The 14,914-nt window shown below is 35.2% G+C and overlaps 2 protein-coding genes across 2 annotated transcripts; one reads left to right on the forward strand and one right to left on the reverse strand.

Annotated features, from left to right (window-relative positions):
- The first annotated feature begins 1,324 nt into the window (after positions 1 to 1,324).
- Positions 1,325 to 10,870, forward strand: LOC132178848 (ion channel DMI1). Its single transcript, XM_059591416.1, has 12 exons — positions 1,325 to 2,008; positions 2,991 to 3,059; positions 3,159 to 3,791; positions 4,382 to 4,564; positions 4,836 to 4,895; positions 4,986 to 5,189; positions 6,412 to 6,660; positions 7,364 to 7,462; positions 7,720 to 7,914; positions 9,114 to 9,206; positions 9,379 to 9,645; positions 10,141 to 10,870. The coding sequence occupies exons 1-12, from the start codon at positions 1,415 to 1,417 to the stop codon at positions 10,357 to 10,359; spliced, it is 2,865 nt and encodes a 954-aa protein (XP_059447399.1). The 5' UTR covers positions 1,325 to 1,414; the 3' UTR covers positions 10,360 to 10,870.
- Positions 10,871 to 11,719: 849 nt separating this feature from the next.
- On the reverse strand, positions 11,720 to 14,398 carry LOC132179201 (glyoxylase I 4-like). Its single transcript, XM_059591869.1, has 3 exons — positions 14,108 to 14,398; positions 12,118 to 12,449; positions 11,720 to 12,026 (listed from the first exon to the last, which is right to left on the reverse strand). Exons 1-3 carry the CDS (start codon positions 14,311 to 14,313, stop codon positions 11,935 to 11,937), a joined length of 630 nt encoding a protein of 209 aa, XP_059447852.1. The 5' UTR covers positions 14,314 to 14,398; the 3' UTR covers positions 11,720 to 11,934.
- Positions 14,399 to 14,914: the final 516 nt, after the last annotated feature.

The following is a 14,914-nucleotide window of genomic DNA, read 5'->3' on the forward strand; positions in this document are numbered from 1 at the left end:
TCTACTTTTATAAGATGGACTATATATAATGCAATATCATTATGATCCAATTTTTTTTTTTTTTTTGCGCCAATACAATATTTCTTTTGTTTACAAAGAGTCTATTATATAGACTTGAGAAGAGGGAACACATCCCTTGAATCAAGACCCAAATTATGTATAGTCAGTCTTTTTAACTTCTGAGATTTACTACACATTAAATCTAGATTTTCTAGATTTGTTCCTTTAACACATAACGCATTTTCATAAACTTGGAATAATATTCCAAAAGACTAATCATTAACAAAGACTATTTCAATACCTCTAACTTTAGACGATTATATTACCATTTGTTTTTACAGCTAGGCAATATGTAACCAGTTTCAAAAGAGCGTGGACCATGGGTAATACATGGAATAATATATAGTTTTTGTAGAAAAAAAGATAAGAGGATAATATATGATTAAGATTGACATTTTTTACTTGAAGAATATTCTTTCAAACGCCATCGAACCATAGTCTAGCTCAATCCCACTAAACGCGTGACAAGAAACTGATGAGCACTCCACCACGATAGACATTACTAGAAATCACTAAGCATAAATAACGAATATATATGAATATACTATTTTTTAGCTTACAGCCCGTGAAATGTCAGCTTTAAAATTAGCGAACAACTAGATTGAGATCTCGAGCAATATTCTAGATAGGTGTAATATGTTTAATTTGGGCAATTTATTTAGAATGAATAGCATAAAATATGGTAACATATAGAAAAAAGAAGAGAAAGGTGGCTCGTACCATCAATCTTGGGAATAGCTGAACCATCCCAGTGACCAAAGGAGGTGGTTCAACAACCCCATTGACCGGCTACTGCCATGGTGCAAGCCACCCCTCCCCTCTTCTCTCCTACTTGTTGTCGCGTTTTGAGTTAATTACTTTCTTTCTTTCTCATTAACAGCTTAAAATTAAGTTTTAACCGTTAAAAAAATTGTACTGTAATTTTTTCACCGCATATAAACCAAATGGGCCCCTCCCAAATCTCCTACAATTTCTCCGGCCCTACACTTTGGAGTAGAGTGTGAAAGTGTGGGGATCCAAATCCACCATTTTTCGGCTTCCCACATATTCCAATTATTGGTACGGGAAACTCAATAAACTGAAAGAGAAAGAACTATAAAAACTGAAAACTGAAAATTTGAAAAGCAACGGACAAAATCCCTTTTCACCCTCACCACCGTTTACGTCATCACCGGACCCACCCCCTCACGGCCCAGATTCACCCACATCACAACCGCACTAACTTGCACATTGCTTTCCACGGATTACGCATACAATCCTCTCTCTGTCTCACACTGAGAATCTCAGAGCTCCGAGTGAACCTGTTCCACCAGAAGCTAGCAAACAACTCCTCTCTCTCTCTCTGTCTTTGAGAATGACTGAAACCAATGAAGATTCGACTCCGAACCCGGAGCTGGATCCGGAACCGAACCCGAACAAATCAGAGAGGCGGCTGCTCAAGAAGTCCAAAACGATCGCGGAGCACCCGGGGCACACGCCGCACTTTCCAGGCCCACTCTTCCCGGCCGTCCGCCGCATCACTACGCTCCCCAACTCCCACGCCCCTCCACGGACGTCCGGCCTCCGCGTCTCCGTCCCCGGCGGAGAAGATCCCTCCTGGCACCACCCCAATAACGCCAACGACCGCGACTACATCTACCCTCCCATCCTCGGCGCCTATCCCACTAGAGACAGAGCGGTCCCGGTCAAAGCCAAGCCTCGCAAGCCCGAGCCGTCGGATTCGAGCCGCCGTGGCCGTTCGGTCGACGTGAAGTTGCCGGATAGAACGAACCGTATTACAGCTCCTGTGGGTAAAACTGATAAAAACGAGAATAATAATAGACATTCGGATTCTAAGAAGCCGCTGGTGGAGCCGAGACGTCAAGTTTCGCTGGCTTCGACGAGTTTGGTGAGTCCACTCGGTGTAGGGAGATCTCGGGAATTTAAGCTGTTGTTGAGCCTATATTTGGTAAGTTTTTTATTTAGGTCCATTTGTTTAGCTGAAGTTTCTGTTTGTTAGCTGAGAAAGTGGATGAAAAGAGCAGAAAGTTGAGTTTTTGAATGCTATGAGTCTTCGACTGAGTTAGTTATTTAGTTGGTTAACTAGTCAGCTTAGCTAATAGCTTGTATGCTTTTTTATTATAGCTTAGATTCTGGTTGGTTTCTGAGGAAGTAGAAGAATAGAGAGGGTGATAATAAGTACTGGATGTCAAATTAGATGTAGTTTCTGTTTGGTTACTGAGAAAGTGGATGAAAATATAAGAAAGTTGAGTTTTTTAATCTTCTAATGATAAAGTAGAGGAAGTAGAGAGGATGACAAAAAAAAAAAAGATTGAATGTCATGGTGTTTTTCGTTTTGGTTGCCCAATGGAGAAAATTAAATTATTATTATTATTATTTTCCGTTTTACATGGGAATTTTATCATTGAAAAACTGGCACTGAGGTTTTGTAATTTGGTTATCGAGAAAGAAAGGAACAAAATTAAGTTAAAAAACAATGATGTGTGGTAATTGAACGAATCTACCCATGTATAATATCAATTTCTTGTTATGTTATAATTTACAGCACATGCATAAGAAAAATAATGACATGAAAAAGATCAAGAATAAAGACACAGAATTTACCGTGGTTGACAAGATTACTTACATCCACGGGATAGCATGAACGATGCTTTCTCTCTTATTAGGGAAAATAATAATAGAATACAATATTAACTCATTGAGAAAAGCTCTATTTTTACCGGGGAAAAATACCTAGGAAAATGAGGACTCACATTGAGAGAAAGAAACAATTGCTAACATATTAAGTTCGAATTTCTATTTTTATTTTAAACTTTGTTTTTCCTATTCTTGTTTTGAGTTTCTTAGTGAGTGGATACCGCTGATGAGTTGCTTTTCAATTTCTTTTGTTATTGGGGTTTTAATAATTTTGTTCCAAATTTCTGTTGCAGCTCAGTTTCTCTTTTATATTATCTGTATCTTATGCAGTTTATCTGCAGAACAGAGTGGCAAAACTTCAGGTATCTGTGTTTTATTAGACAAAAGTTGAATGTTCCCTTTGATTTTTTTATATCAAGTTTTATACAAGTTTTTTAATAATTTGGTATGCTCACTTGCAGGAACAGAATAGTAATCTCTGTAGACTTTGCGGTCACAAAGATGGTTGTAATGGCAGCATCAGGGATTTACCATTTGAAGATATTAATCCAATATCTTATTTTGGTAAAGCTGACAGTAGAACTGTTGCGTTGTATACCGTGGTGGTCACACTTGTTATGCCATTTCTGCTGTACAAATATCTTGATCATCTTCCCCAAATCAAAAGTCCTTCGAAGAGGACAAAGATTAACAAGGAGGAGGTTCCCTTGAAGAAGAGAATTGCATACATGGTGGATGTCTGTTTCTCTGTATACCCTTATGCAAAGCTGCTTGCACTCCTCTTTGCCACTGGATTTCTTATAGGATTTGGTGGATTGGCATTGTATGCGGTCAGTGAGAGTGAGAGTAGTTTTGCTGAAGCTCTTTGGCTTTCCTGGACTTTCGTGGCTGACTCAGGGAATCATGCTGACAGGGTTGGCACTGGGCCAAGGATTGTTTCTGTCTCTATAACTTCAGGGGGCATGCTGATATTTGCAATGATGCTGGGGCTAGTTTCTGATGCTATCTCAGAGAAGGTGGATTCACTGCGGAAAGGGAAGAGTGAAGTCATTGAAAGCAATCACATACTTATTCTTGGATGGAGTGACAAACTGGTAATCTTCAAGTGATATGTAATTCTTGCTTTTGGCAAGCTGTTATAAAACTTTTGGGATGTCATTAATGGTCAGTTATACAATTTATCAGTGCACTTTTTTCATCACTGGAGTAGTTGTTGAAAGCATGAACTTAGTGGTCAGTTATAAAACTTTTGGGATGTCATTAATGGTCAGTTATACAATTTATCAGTGCACTTTTTTCATCACTGGAGTAGTTGTTGAAAGCATGAACTTAGTTGTCCCTGGAATTGTATGCTATTATGGTTGTTGAGATCAGTTGAAAAAGGAGAATTAGTTGATATGAATAGTTAAGTTTTTGTCCAAAAATTGGTTTCAGATGTAGACAGGGTGCCATTAATGGTACATCTATCTGCTTCCTGAACGTGCAAAGTGAACCTGATAGATGTACCTATTTGAAAGTGAAAACCGGAACCCATAAGGTGTTAGCCCTTTCTGTTCCTGGCTTCTCTAAACCTGATCATTATTTGATTTGATGAATTAGGTTAACTGAAAATTCTTCAGGTCAAAAGTGTCAAATTCATTTTGAGAAAACAAATGAAAGTTAACTAATGATGTGTTGGCTATAGGGTTCACTCTTGAAGCAGCTTGCAATAGCAAACAAGAGCATCGGTGGTGGAGTCATTGTTGTACTTGCAGAACGAGACAAGGAGGAAATGGAGATGGATATAGCAAAGCTAGAATTTGACTTGATGGGGACATCTATTATATGCAGAAGTGGCAGTCCTCTTATACTGGCCGACTTAAAGAAGGTACTTTTTGGTATCCATGCTTCCTTTTTCTACTTCCTCCCCCCAAATGTGGTTGCTCTTACTGTACAACTTAAAGAAGGTACTTTTTGGTATCTATGCTTCCTTTCTCTTCTTCTTCTTCTTCTTCTTCTATTTTCCTGTGGTTGCTCTCTCTCTCTCTCTCTCTCTCTCTCTCTCTCTCTCTCTCATATTGTTTTATTTAATACTATAGTTGTCATTCAGGATATATTTTTTTTCTTTCTATTTCTTTTTTATAAAACCCAATTCACAGGTCTCAGTTTCAAAGGCTCGTGCAATCATTGTGTTAGCTTCAGATGAAAATGCCGATCAGGTTACTTCCAATTCTCAATGTCCTTATGCTTCTCTGTGGTTTATATTGTTTCTTGTGAAACAGCTCTTATGTCAATATATTTGTTACCAGAGTGATGCACGTGCTTTGAGGGTTGTGCTCAGTCTCACTGGAGTGAAAGAGGGTTTGAGGGGTCATGTTGTTGTGGAGATGAGTGACCTTGACAATGAGCCCCTGGTGAAGTTAGTTGGAGGGGAACTTATTGAAACAGTAGTTGCTCATGATGTGATTGGACGCTTGATGATACAATGCGCTCTGCAACCTGGCCTTGCACAGGTTACTTAATGAGTTCTGGTTACATTTCTCTTACAGATTTAAGGTTTGTTGAAGTCCTGACTGTGCCAACCCCCTCATTTGATTTGTTTTTTGGGGGCGGATGCCGGAGGGTCTGTGTCTTTTTAATGCACTTTTTTTTTTCGTATTAAACCACTTTTTTGTTGTGTGAGAAATAGTGTTTAGTGAGCTCCACTAATACTTCCAAGTTATAATAAGTTTGACATTGCATGTTCACTTCGTAATTAGGGCTAGTGTTTATGATATTTTTATATTCAAGAAATGAGCTGCTTATCCTTTTAAGATGCTGCCTTCCCATAGTTCCCTGCAATCCCGCACTATATGCTTTGTGTTGTGGGCACTTGATGATCTTTTGGTTAAAATACATAGGGGGAGCCATATTTATAAGAATTTGTACTTGATTACTCTGTTACTGTTATGACAAGTTAAGATTTTAGACAGAAAAAAGTAGACAAGAAAAAGCAAAATAAATCAATCACATCGGAGATGCAATATTTATGTGGCTTAGCACAAATGCATATGACCATAGTGGAGACAAATAGGAAGAAATTTGATTAACAAAAGATGAAGTACAATGGTGGTGAGAGACGCTCGAAATCCTAATATCCAGTACATCCAAAACCTCAAAATTCACTAAAAACCGCTCCCTATATAGGACCTACTTTGAGTTGAAAGCTACTTGTGCGTAGACGTATGCACTTTTGGATTTCTTGTTGGGCTTGGCCATGTAAATTATTCTTGTATGTGTAGCATCATTCTATTTTCTAAACTAGGTTGTAGCCTCAGACAAGGCACAAGGTTCTATATACATCAAATTTATAATTTTCTGTATTCAGTTTAAACCATATGTTGTTTAAGCCTAACAAAATGTGAAGAAATAATAATGAAGTTATGCAAAGTAATCATATTAAACCCTCAAGCAAGTTGTTTATACATAAAAATAATAAGAAAATGAGAAAAGATATTGACTTGGAGGTTTTTTTTGAGAACCTCAGTTAAATAAACTAGAAAAGGGAGATTATGTTTTACTATTTCTCTTTCTAATTATATCCATCTACTCAATCTTTGTCTTACATGTCATAAAGCCTTTGGATTATACAGCCTCTCTTCTGCAATTTTAAGCCACCTGTACTGTCACTTTAATTTTATAAACTGAAACTACAGATATTTAATCTTCATTTTTAATTTTCCCTTCTTTTGGCAGATATGGGAGGATATATTGGGGTTTGAGAATGCTGAGTTTTATATCAAAAGGTGGCCTCAATTGGATGGTCTTTGTTTTGAAGATGTGCTTATATCATTTCCTGACGCCATTCCCTGTGGAATTAAGGTGGCTGCTGATGGTGGAAAGATAATCTTAAATCCTGATGATAAATATGTTTTGACAGATGGGGATGAAGTCCTTGTTATAGCTGAAGATGATGACACATATGCTCCAGGCCCCATTCCAGAGGTTATTTTTCATTTTTATTCTCTTGTCTAAATCCGTGTAGCGTCAAATTGTGTGTGTGTTTTTTTTTTGTCAAATTAAAAATTCTGCAGCTGGGAAAGTTACAAAAACTGTATTTCTGACTTATTTCTTACATGAGTTTGATAATTTCATCATGGTCAGTTGAGAAATTGAAAAGAACCAATGATCACTAGCCTTTCTTCCTGAGTTTTACGTCTAGGATCTAACCTGGGAGTGGAGAGGGTTTTGGGGTGAGGGCAGACCACCCCTTTGTTTGGGTTTCTATTGCATTCAATCAAAAACTCAAAAGCATAGATGCCCACCATTTACACGTTATGTAGTATTATCTTTTGCTGATTTATCTATATACCATAAGGATATTAACTGATGTAAAGAGGTTGATCTTTTCCATGTTGTGATTTACCTATTGGCATGTATATTTACACATTGACAGATATTGGTTCACTGATAACCAGATGGTTAAATGGAACATACTTCGTCGTTACTTTCTTTTGTGGAATGGGGAAAAATTTCTCAGTTGAAATTTCCTATCAACAATATTTATTTATTTTTGCAGGAACCATGAGTGAGATTTTTATCATATTTTCCCTTAAATATCTTATTCCAATTGTGTTTGATGGTTTGCTGAAGAAATAGTTTTTCAGTTGTCTTTCCTTTTCTCATTTATGCTCTGTCCATTCTACAGGTACGTTGTGGTCTTTTTCAAAAAGTTCCTGACCCTCCAAAATTTCCCGAGAAGATATTGTTTTGTGGCTGGCGTCGAGACATTGATGATATGATTATGGTAATTTGGTCATACATACTTAAATCTCTCCCCCCCACCCCCCATTAATGTCACCTTAAAATCCTGCATGGTGAGCATATGATGTATAAGAAGTCCAAGGTGTTTATAACTAACATACAAAAGCAGAGATAACTTACAAGTTAAATGTTAAAGAAAAAGAAGAACGCGGGAAATTAAGATATATGGAACTGGAATCTCTACATAATCCTTTAAATGGAGCTCCAACTTGATCTAAGGTCTGCACTGCCATTTTTCAGGTTCTAGAGGCATTTCTGGCTCCAGGTTCAGAACTGTGGATGTTTAATGAGGTTCCAGAGAAAGAGAGAGAGAAGAAGCTTACCGATGGTGGACTTGAAATATCTAGATTAGAGAACATAAAACTCGTCCACCGTGAGGGAAATGCTGTCATTCGACGGCATTTAGAAAGTCTTCCTCTAGAGACTTTTGATTCTGTAAGTCTTATATTCTTCTTTGTTCTCTCTCTCTCTCTCTCTCTTTGTGTGTGTGTGCGCGTTGCGTGCATGTGTTAGCATACCAACTTGAAAGAATATAAAAAGTGCTAGGGCTGGATCGCAAGTGTTTGATTTGTAAAGTTGGATTTTGGAAGGGCAAAGATCATGATATGCAGGTGAGGCTTATGGTAAGAGTTTTATGGCTACACTGATGCATGAGATTGATAGATATCAATGGGAGCGGAAACAACACTAGGATTCTAATATATGGAGGCTTGTCAAAGAAGGCTTCTTAGATATTAATGTAAATTTGGTGAGTCTTGATGATGGTTAAAAGAACATAGAGGCTTCCTAGGCCTATCGGTTAGTTGACTGAATTGATTGTTGAAAACAATTGGGTGAACAAAATTGTTCTGCAATTAGGGTGGAAAAAATAAATGAATTCTTAAATGTAGAAAGTATATGTCTCTGAAAACAGAACTACCGTTTGAGGTTTTCCTTGTGTCATTTTGGATTGAAGATTTATAAGAGTTTTCCAAGTGATCTAAACGGACTTCTACAGAAAATCATGTAAGATTTATGGGTAGATCTAGTTCTGAAGGAATCTTTTCAATATCCAAATATTTTAAGTAAGCCTATACTTTGATTTTATTACCACTAAAGCTCTAGATTTGAGTCTAAAATATGCTAAGTTTTGTACTTATACATACAAAGTTACAAGGATTTCATTAGTTCTTGGGAAAGCAAAGGAATTTCTAGATCACCATTGACTCATAACCTGCATCCTGCCAATCAAGTGAACAGTGGTTATAATCTTCTCTCATGGCACTATCCAAATGAAATATGTGGCCGCTTATCATTTTGCATATTATGGTTATAAGCTGCAAAATGCATGAACCTGGAATTTTGGTGTCATATGTTAGAATCTGTTCTGAAACTCCATGGAAAACCAATCTTCCTTCAAACATGCTAATCACCACAAAAAACTTATGCTGAAATTAAAACTGGTTGCCTCTATGCGACTGACCTTCTTACATCCTAACTTATACAAGCTACTTACAACATTTCAAGTAGCATGGTAGTTAATTTCCAATAAATATGTTTTTTTTTCCTTCTTTTCTTTTCCAAGCTTTTTTTTAAGTATTTTTGGAATTTTATTGTGTTTAATTTGTTTTAAAATACTAACTTTATACGGACAGATACTAATTCTTGCAGACGAATCACTGGAAGACTCAATTGTTCATTCTGACTCAAGATCTCTTGCCACCCTTCTCCTTATCCGAGATATACAGGTAGCTAAAATTGCTGAACTTCGTTTTAGCGTTAACATGTCTTAAGTTTGTCATTCTCACTTGTGTTTATAGCACAACCACAACTTTTATAAGCGTATCAAACCCTAAGTTCATTTGGATTTTGTCACTTCTGACTACTGATAAAGGCTGCATGTTATTTAATGGACTGCAGTCAAAGCGTCTGCCATTCAAAGATACAAAGTCACCTTCTTTACGGTTATCTGCGTTCTCTCATAGCTCTTGGATCAGTGAAATAGAGCGAGCTTCAGACAGATCAATAATAATTAGTGAAATCCTGGATTCTAGGACTAGAAACCTGGTATCAGTATCCAGAATCAGTGACTATGTGCTATCAAATGAACTGATCAGTATGGCACTAGCATCAGTGGCTGAAGACAAACAAATAAACCGTGTTCTTGAGGAGCTGTTTGCAGAGGAGGTACTCTTTCCTATCCCATCCCTGGAATTTTTTTTTTTTTTTTTTTTAAGGAACATAATAATGTCTTTGATAATAGTAACTGATCCATTAGTCTACAAAGGCGTTCTTATCTGAAAAATAATTTTACCTTTCTAGAGAGGATAGAAGTGGCAATACAATACAACCTAGGAAGAGGGCATCCATTATGACCCAGTTAATATTTTAACATTCTATTTGTAGTAGAAGGAACGAAATAAGACAATGAGTTTGATTCCATATTGCCCAACAGATGAACTGTTTCCATTACTATTTGTTCCACAAAGATAATAAGATCTTAGTTGAATGTAGCTTTGTTTGCTCTTTTCACATCAAATTCAGTCATGCAGTGGAGTCACCGATGCTCAACTTGTCAAACCTTTTAATTGAGCTCCTGATCATGCTCTTACTGATCATAACCTATTGAAGTTAAAATCTAGAAAATTAGAATTTTGTGTGTTTGACTTGTTTCTATTGCAGGGTAATGAGATGTGCATCAAGCCTGCAGAATTCTATTTATTTGACCAGGAGGAACTCTGCTTTTATGATATAATGATTCGGGGTCGTCAAAGGCAGGAAATTGTCATTGGGTATCGCGTTGCAAATGCAGAGCGTGCCATAATTAACCCTTCACCGAAGTCCAAACGAAGAAAATGGTCCCTTAATGATGTTTTCGTTGTCATTTCATCGGGTGAATGAAATGCATAAAAGAGCAGCTGTTTCTACCAATGCCTGTGCTAACCCACCTCGCCCCGGCCCTCTCAACCCCAATAATATAATATCTTAACACTAATGATTGAGAAACTGTGAATTCTTAGGGTTAAGAAAGCTGCTAGTTATTTTCTGAAACGAAGGTGGTGAGGTCTTCAAAGAGATTGATTGATTTCTAATTCCCTAAGGGAAAGTTTTGCCTAGAACACAAGCTTCTTGTAACTTAATTGGATTGGAAGATGCACATTGGCTGTTGAGGACAGGGTGAAAGGTTTACAGTGACTCGCAAATATGTCGTATAATTGTACGAAAAATTGTGTCATAAAGTGAGTAGATCTTTGATGGAATGGATGGAACAACACCATTTTTGCGTATGATCAAGTCATTTTGACCTGGAGAAGGCAATAGAAGAATGTAACTGTTTAGTTGAATCCTAACAGTGATTTTGTATGTTCGATGTAATATATTCATTTTCAAATGTAGTAAATTACAATGCGATTCCCAGCAGATTTTTAGGTCTTAAATCACCATTTATTCCAAAATGTTAAGCTTATAGGAAGAAATAAATTTAATTACTTAATCATTACTTTAACACATTTCCTTACGTGTGGGCTCAAACTCCTTTTAATCGGTGAAACTTAACACGTGGAATATTTAATTTAAATAAGAGTAAATTGACGGAGTTAATGTTTGAATTCGAGATCTTTGGTTCTGATATCATGCTAAATCATTACTTGTCTTAAAAGCTTAAGCTTATGGGAAAATTGGTGATTTAAGTAATTAAATTTACTTATTCTTATAAGCTTAAACTTTTAGGACAAGTGATGATTTAACACGTTGATAAAAAAGAAGTAAATTTAATTATTTAATAATTACTTTAACATTAGGCAAATGACAATTGAATGGTTGGATATTATTATGGAATTTCTAATTTGTTTAGTGATTTCAGTACGCATGGTTTGTAAAAATAACAATTTCAAAACATAGAAAATAAAAATGTAGTTTTTTTTTAAAATAGTTATCCATTTTGATAAAATTACAATTTTGCCTTTAAAACCGTACGTTTTTTAAAGCATACATCCTCGTATTATTGAAACTGATTTTTTTTCCCCTATCAAAAGATAGTTCAATCGACTGAAAATTACGCCTCATGAAACGAAGATACTAGTTCGAATCTCTCTCTCTTTTTCCTTTCTTAGTGCATACATAGAAAAAAGAACTGGCAATTTTTTCAAACACATTCTCAAACAGGACACTTTCATTAATTTTGTTGGTTAAACACGTACGTTTAGCTTATGAAATTGCGAGCAAACACAAGCATAAATAACCATCACTAGCAAAGAGATTATTGACATTAAAGTAGACAATCAATCAATTTATAGCACTAAAATGCAACATTACCACAACAAAGCTTACAAAAACTCCCACCACCAAGAGCTAGACTGTCTCTTCACTTTTCCTCACACTACAAAGCTTTAACGCTTTCTTTACACAACATATACACCAACAATTTCATGAAAAAAAATTAAAGGAAAATTGCATCAATCACTCCTAAGAAATCTTTTAAAATGAAATGTTCATCATGTCCACCACCAAGTTCTCCATCATCAATGCCTCAGCTTGTCCAGAGCATTGCACCTCTCTACCTCCCTTACCTGCATTAACATTTAGACATTAATTAGCATGTAATTCTTAGCAAAAACATAAAAACAAATAAATAAAAGGTAAATGGCAGATCAAACCTACCATAATATGGGAAGGACATGCTGCTCTTAGTAGTAGTTTTAGGCAGCTTGAGAGGGCATGATGAAAGTGGAAGAACAGGGAGATTTTGGCAATTGCATATTTCAATCATGTATCCATCTGGGTCATGGAAGAAGAGCTGGTCAACTGTAATTCCACCTTCTTCCACCACTGCTGTAACATACTCTATATTCATCTCCTCTAGTTTCTGCATAATGAGCTTCATGTCTGAGCATTGGAATGAAATGTGGTTGTCTTTTGGATTTATTGCACCCTTCTTTGTTGGGAGATTCTCTGCCTCAAGCAAATGTATGCCAATACCATACTTGAACAACCTAAAGAAAAGGAAAAAAAAAAAAAAAAAAACCTTTTAGTTATGGGGTTGACCTGGCTGAAAAGAAAGCAAGTAGCTCAACCAAGTGGCTACCAAACTTGACAAAGACCCAAAATAATAATAATAATAATATTATTAAATTCAAAAATTGAAGCTTATAGGAAATAGTTGATTTAGTTTTTTAATTAAGAGGAATGATGTCACTTTTCACACCAGTTAACCTATCGTGTTTTAAGTGGCCGAAATGAGAACTTCCTTGTAAAATAGGTGTTAAAAAATAATATTACTCATTAATTAATATTCTAAGACGTCTGAGCTCACACATTTTCTTGACAATTGAAATTTAATATTGGAGAAATTTAATATTGAAAATATTTAATTTAAGTGAAAGGTGATAGATAATGACAGTTTTTTTTGTCTCCATTTCAAAAAATTTATTTTAGTCTTATGTTAGATTAAATTATTGTCTTAAAAGCTTGCACTAATAAAAAAAAAAAAAAAAAGAAAGAAATACACAAATAAATCAGCATGCGCAAACACTGACTGATTTGATGGCATGTGAGGTGAATATGTCAAAAACAAAAAGTGAAGCACAAATAGTTATTCATTATAGTAATAAGAAAAACAGTAGATCATGGGAATCATATGATAAAAGTCTCAAAAGTAATTTGAAGCTGAGGAAAGGACAACATAACCAGGTAAAATCACCTTTTCTGTTTCTTTTTTTAAAAGATGTAGAAGCACATGCTGACATAATCATGTTTCTAAAAATTTCCAAGACAAAGCATGGTACACATTTATTTTTAGGATATAAATTTTATATATATATATTTTTTGAAAAAGTCTATATATACTTTCAAACTACCATCTAATTGACAATGCCTCTTAAACTACCAAAAAATTAACAGTATTCCCAAATACTAACAAAACGACAAAAATAACCTTAAATTCTTTTCATTAAGAAAAAAATACTTCAATAAAAAAAAATAATAATTAATTTCTTTGAAAAACGATTTTTTTTTTTTAAAAAAAAATTTACACACTTTTTAAAATAACTTGTTTTTGTTTTTTATTTTTATTTTATTAAAGGTATTTTCATCATTACAGGAACATTGTCAATTTTTGATAATTTAGAAGACATTGTGGCAATTAAAAGTTTAAAAGAACATTATCTAGTATGTGGTAGTTTGAATTAAGGAGTCTGTAAACTTTTCCTTTATTTTTTATTAGTTTATACTTTTGAGAGAAATGATTTTTGTTAAGAAATAATTTCTAATTGCATGTGAACAAGCTTTTGAACATGTTTATAAGGAGTTGACAACCCTTTCTTATTGAACCAGTTTTATAAGATGAGTTAGACTCACAATATCATTTATGAGTTCAAAGTTTACAAATATCGATTAAATGATCAAATTAAATAATTACTATCGTCTTAAACTTTTGAGATAATCGATAATTTATGATTTGTGACGATAAAGCCTGAAGTAGATGATTTGTGACCATCACAACTCAGCCAACAAGTAGATCTGGCCTCTGGGTTGCAAGCATAAACAAACACACACAAAAGTTTTCTTTTTGAGAAAGCAATTAAAACCCAGAAAAGAAAGAAAAGAGAACAAAAAAAGCAGGTGCGAGATGAAAAGAGAGGGCAGGGCATACCAAGCTCCTTCAAAGTTGAAGGAGGAAGGGCGTTTGATCATAACAAATCCCAAGACCTCCTCATAGAACCTCACAGACCTGCTCACAGACTTGCAGACATATGAGACATGATTCAAAGACAGTAGAGGCATTGTTGTTGAAGATGATGAAGATGAACCAAAAGAAGAAAAGCTCTCAATCTCCCCCACTTCTCCAATATTTCCCATCTCTCTCTCTCTCTCTCTGCAATATTGTGTCACTCTAGAACTTTCAATGCCTGAGAGTGGTGTTTGTATAATATACCAAGTGAGGCTATCATGAGGTTTTTATAAAGCAGAAACTATGCTGTACAATTTGTATGTGTGAGAGTGACAGACAGAAAGCAAAAAATGAAAATAAGAAAAATAAAAGGACACCAACAGAAAAATGAAAATAAATAAATAAATAATCTAGCCCTACCCAGTCAAAGTGAGGAAAATTCTTCTGAAGGAGGCAAAAAGTATAAGAAAAATATTACTCACTTTTGTTCACACACATTCAAAGTGCATATTCTTAATGTAGCCGTGAAAATTATTTTTAAATCTAAAAATTTAATAATACAAATCAAATAACCTATATTTAAAGTGTGAGAGTGAGAGTATGAATATATATAATATATCTTAAAGTAGTTGAGAGATAATACAAAAACAAATTAATTGAGCGTAGGACCATTTATATTTATATTTGACATTACCTTCGTTTAATTGGTATATTATTGGATTCTTTATTCAAGTATGGGTGGTGATCTTATCTTCCCTGTGCCTGCAATCTCTGCAATGTATACATCAA

This window comes from Corylus avellana, chromosome ca4 (assembly GCF_901000735.1).
Source record: "Corylus avellana chromosome ca4, CavTom2PMs-1.0".
In the NCBI taxonomy this organism is placed as follows: Eukaryota; Viridiplantae; Streptophyta; class Magnoliopsida; order Fagales; family Betulaceae; genus Corylus; species Corylus avellana.

Excerpts from the sequence above, each read along its gene's own strand:
- LOC132178848 (XM_059591416.1), top strand. The coding sequence starts at position 1,415 with ATGACTGAAACCAATGAAGATTCGACTCCGAACCCGGAGCTGGATCCG. Across the intron at positions 4,565-4,835 it reads TACTGGCCGACTTAAAGAAG|GTCTCAGTTTCAAAGGCTCG; the intron begins GTACTTTTTGGT and ends CCCAATTCACAG. Across the intron at positions 6,661-7,363 it reads CTCCAGGCCCCATTCCAGAG|GTACGTTGTGGTCTTTTTCA; the intron begins GTTATTTTTCAT and ends TCCATTCTACAG.
- LOC132179201 (XM_059591869.1), bottom strand. The coding sequence starts at position 14,313 with ATGGGAAATATTGGAGAAGTGGGGGAGATTGAGAGCTTTTCTTCTTTT. Across the intron at positions 12,450-14,107 it reads TTCAACTTTGAAGGAGCTTG|GTTGTTCAAGTATGGTATTG; the intron begins GTATGCCCTGCC and ends CCTTTTCTTTAG. Across the intron at positions 12,027-12,117 it reads CATGTCCTTCCCATATTATG|GTAAGGGAGGTAGAGAGGTG; the intron begins GTAGGTTTGATC and ends ATGTTAATGCAG.